The 4641-nt window shown below is 45.3% G+C and overlaps 2 protein-coding genes across 2 annotated transcripts in view; one reads left to right on the top strand and one right to left on the bottom strand.

The window, feature by feature from the left end:
• Window positions 1-1076, bottom strand: part of LOC140339015 (uncharacterized) — a gene marked incomplete at its 5' end in the record, with an annotated part of 4288 nt that extends 3212 nt beyond the window's left edge. Inside the window, 3 exon segments of the mRNA XM_072423492.1 lie at window positions 456-735; window positions 819-916; window positions 1021-1076. Of these exon segments, the coding sequence (XP_072279593.1) occupies window positions 456-735; window positions 819-916; window positions 1021-1076 (434 nt within the window).
• A 669-nt stretch (window positions 1077-1745) lies between these two features.
• Window positions 1746-4641, top strand: part of LOC140339142 (uncharacterized) — a 9718-nt gene continuing 6822 nt past the window's right edge. Inside the window, exons 1-2 of the mRNA XM_072423725.1 lie at window positions 1746-1815; window positions 2118-3223. Coding sequence (XP_072279826.1) covers window positions 1767-1815; window positions 2118-3223 — 1155 coding nt within the window. The 5' untranslated portion in view covers window positions 1746-1766. The remainder of the gene's footprint in view (window positions 1816-2117; window positions 3224-4641) is intronic.

Raw genomic sequence — 4641 nt, 5'->3', positions numbered from 1 at the left:
CACAACTTATGCCTCCACCGTTTTTCTGGTTCATTAGGGCTTGTTTTTTTTTTTTTTTTTTCTTCCGAAGAGTCAGACAAAACTGTTGGAAGAACCAACAGAGATCAGGTCAACATGAATGAGTCAATCTTTAACAAAACAGTACCCAGAAACCTTAAATCTATGATGGGTAATGCTTCCTACATTAAAGATGTGTCAACCAGATGGGTGCTGAGCAATTGAGGTGGGAGCTAGCATATGAATCTTTGCCCAAATCTGGAAAGTGGCAACGGGGAGGTCCCAGGAGGACAATGAGGTCTTTGAGAACCTAAGGATGGAGTAACCATTTCAACGAATGTAATTGGTTTATTAACCAAGAGGTTCCTATCAGTGTGGGGCAAATATTCACAAGCTAATACCCGATGGACAATGGGGAATCTAGGACATTTTGGTGGATTCTGGTCGTCATTACTCACCGGTGCTGATCTCCGGGGGGATTTCCTCCTCCTCCTCAAACTGCTCCGAGGGGATTTCCTCCTCCTCAAACTGCCGCGAGGGGATTTCCTCCTTCCTAAACTGGAACGAGGGGATTTCCTCCTCCTTAAACTGGAACGAGGGGATTTCCTCCTTCTTAAACTGGAACGAGGGGATTTCCTCCTTCTTAAACTGGAACGAGGGGATTTCCTCCTCCTTAAACTGCCCATCACCCCTCACGTATGGTTCTTTTTCAACTTTAACAACAATAAGGCTACCACCCTGGAAAACAGCAAATGTACAGATTTTCATTCCGTTGACCTTATCAATGAAGTGAGAAGAGCAGTAAAAGATGTGTCACCTACCTGACCCTCCCGAGGGCCCTCCTGATGTACCTGTCTGGAACTCTGGGCATACAGAGGACGGGGACATCTCTCTGGTGGGTTCCCATTACTGGATCCAGCTGTAGAAAACACACACACACTGACTGAATACATTGTCTCTAAATGTTTATCAGATGATGGGGGATCTAGGTGGACCGTCAATGCTCCAAAAGTCTTCTCTTACCGGGTGATGTGAAAACCCTCCGGTTCTCCATCATGGTGTCTGTTCCCGTTGGGTATCTATGAAGATCAAGGGACAAAGTGGGTAAAGGTGACATGTTACACATACATATACCTCCACCAGCAGGGGGGGGGGGCCCTGAGCATGGGGATTTTTTAGCTGATTCTACAGTGGTTTTACTCTCCTTGACCAAAAGCAGAATAAAAGGAGACACAAGGTAGACCCTTCATTGGCTCTGTCAGCAATTAGGGCTTGTGTATCAGTCTCAGTTCATCGTTTTTTACAAGGCACATCACTGTAATTAGTTGGTGAGGTTTGTTTCAGCCATTTTTCTAGATGTGGTTGGGTGTAGAAGGTTTCCGGGGCCCGTCTCACCAGTCCTATGAGCTTCTTCCCCATCACAACATTATGACAGTGACCTTGCAGTGCCAGGATCCCGGGCAAAGCTCCTGGCAAGAGCAGCGTCTGTATTGGTGAACATTGGTGCTGGCCTGGCCAGGTCCAAGGTCCCACTACATAGTTCTCCCCAGAGGTTTTTAGCCGGTTGCTCCGCCCGGCTGATTTGAATACCCCGCCCAGCTCTCGGCAGCTCTCATCCTCGGATGCACGGATCTCAGTGAGGCTGCTCTGTGTCATCAATTCAAATGATTGCTGCCATCGAGCACACAGCTCAGCCTTCATGTGAAGGAGACACAGGCAGCCCTGCCCCCATCTCATAGCACAATCAGCAATATACGGAGGAGGCTGGAATGATGAGGACATTCATAGAGGAGGACACTCCTACACAGATCAGCACAGGTCAGCCATCATATATTCTTCTCCCATCCCTGCTCACTGATTGGTCCAGAGTACGGCAGGAAGTGATACACCTTTTGGGTGTGTGTAAAATGCTCCTTCTGGTCCCCCTTCGGTTCCTGCTTGTCTGACTATATAAATGTAGAAATGATGTGGGAGGAGCTCCAAATACCCCATGACTGAAGAGGGGAGGAGTCCCAGCTTGTTGGGACCCCCACAGAGAACATCTGCTGCCTCCATCTACCTGATCCAGATGGAATGTTGAATTGGGTGAAGTAACCCTCTCATATTTTTCTATTTTCCAGGACACTCCATGGAGAAACCCTCAAAAGGTCATCTGACTTTATCTCCAGATTGTAAAATGAAGGCCATGACAGTAGAATGTGCGGGGGAAGAGACCATCTGCTCAACCAATAGATCACCCAATCACTGTGACTCTGAGCGCCCTCCTATGGTGAGGTATGGTGCTTTAATGCAGGTGGAAAAGACATTTTCTTGTCCTGACTGTGAGGAAAGTTTTAGCTCTAAATTAAATCTTACTGTACATCAGACATCGCACACAGGAAAGGAGCTCCATTTCTGTTCTGAGTGTGGGAAATGTTTTCTTCATAAATCAGAACTGCTCATACATCATAGATTTCACACAGGGGAGAAGCCATATCCCTGTCCTGAGTGCGGAAAATTTTTTTCACAGAAGTCTCATCTTTCCAGACATCAGAGATTACACACAGGGGAGAAACCATATTCATGCCCTATATGTGGGAAAGGTTATCCACAGAAATCAGAACTTGTTATACATCAAAGGTCTCACACCGGGGAGAAGCCATATTCATGCCTTGAGTGTGGGAAACTTTTTTCACAGAGGACCAATCTCTCCAGACATCAAAGATTGCACACCGGGGAGAAACCATATTCCTGCCCTGACTGCGGGAAATGTTATCCACAGAAATCAGATCTTAATATACATCAAAGATCTCACAAAGGAGAAAGGCCATATTCTTGCCATGATTGCTGGAAATGTTTTTCTGATAAGAACCGTCTTTTCAGACATCAAAAGAAGCACACGGGTGAGAAGCCTTATTCTTGTCTTGAGTGCGGAAAATGTTTTCCACACAAATCAGAACTCGTTATACATCAACGATCTCACACAGGGGAGAAGCCATATTGCTGCTCGGCTTGCGGAAAATGTTTCTCCCAGAAGTCCAATCTTTACAGACATCAGAGATCCCACACGGGAGAGAAGCCATATTCCTGCCTTGAATGTGGAAAATGTTTTTCACATAGGTCCAATCTTACTCTACATCAGATATGCCACATGAAGGAAAAGCCATTCTCATGTTCTGAGTGTGGAAAAAGTTATCCACGGAAATCAGTACTTGTTAGACATCAAAAATCTCACTGGGGAGAAACTGCAGTCCTGTCCTGAGTGCGAACAGTAATCTTGGATAAATAATTGCCCCCTGTGGGGGAAATGTCTTCTTTAGAAGAACAAAACCTCAGAAGACACTGAGCATTCCTCTGATCTTCATCATCAATAAATCAGAGTTCACTAAATACTCCAACATCCTGTCTGGCTTACTCTTTTTTAGGAGTGTGTGGGGGCTATGGCGCAATGCTGGATGGGTTTCTGATCTTTAGGTTTCAGAACCTTTAATGGAAGGAATTTTTTTGTGAAATGAAGAACAGGATGGAAGGTAGTGAAAGCTGCGGTGGTGATAGTGGGGGATGGCCTAACTCTATGGCAGCATATGTGTGGGTGGTCTCCCCATCCAATACCCCATCAGAAAGAACTCTTTGTAACTACTCAATAGCAGCATATGTATGGGGTATAACTAGTATTACATGGGTGGGTATCAAACTTTATCACAGGGCAACACTGAGTCTAGAACCAGACATCCAAAGTGCCCCATACATGGAGCTGCCAGATAATAGGAAAAGGCCTTGTCCCCCAAGGGTAGACCTTGCCACTCCTAGGGGCAGGTTTGTCTGGTTTTTCTAAAAGGGTGTACGCACTTTTTGCCCCCTACCTTTTTTGGGAAAATCGGTTTCCTGTGTACCTTTCAGTGATAAGAGAAGGGGCCCTATCTATCGAGAAGGGCCCCATGCCCAATGGAGGGTCTGGTTAGGGCTACATGGAAAAAAAAATATTTTTCCCACAGGAATCTGGTTTGCCTAAAAAGGGAATAAGGGTAAAAATGAGTAGCCCCCCACCCTTTTGGTAAAACAAGTCCCACCTGCCCCCAAGGGTTTGGCCGTATTGGTCTAGAGCTGAGCCAGTTAAAGAACTGATGATCATGCCGAATATCATTTATGTTTCGATTGGCTCGATCCAATGACAGAAGAGGGCATGGAAGGGTACATGCCCAGCGGCAGAGATCCTTAGGTGAACACTGGAAGATCCTGCTTAAGCGCACAGCTTAAAAGGAACATATCAGTTAAAATAGAATAAAGTTTTAAACATTGTCTGGCGTGAATACTTTTAGGGCTCCTTTTAAACTTTAAAGAGTAAAGGGGTATCATGTAACCTTGTATTCAGTCCCCAGGGTGAAGGGGGTAGATATCTGTTAATGGACTCCCCCCTTCCCCTTTTAGGAGAAGGTTTTTTTCTCAAAAGGTTAGAGGGGGGTAAACTAAAAAATCATGCACTGGCATTTTCAAATACCTGTAGAAGCATTTTTAGGGATTTGTAAAAAGTTCATGTTCAAGTTTATGGTGGTGGCCATGGGCACTGCTACCACACAGCAACCCTATCACCTCCTACACTCTGTAGGGATAATGAAGGAACCGATTATGTCCTATGTTAGCTGTATTTTACAAAGGATTTTTTAA

This window comes from Pyxicephalus adspersus, chromosome 10 (assembly GCF_032062135.1).
Source record: "Pyxicephalus adspersus chromosome 10, UCB_Pads_2.0, whole genome shotgun sequence".
In the NCBI taxonomy this organism is placed as follows: Eukaryota; Metazoa; Chordata; class Amphibia; order Anura; family Pyxicephalidae; genus Pyxicephalus; species Pyxicephalus adspersus.
Note: the sequence above shows the minus strand (reverse complement) of the source record. Positions and strands in the feature narration are given on the sequence as shown.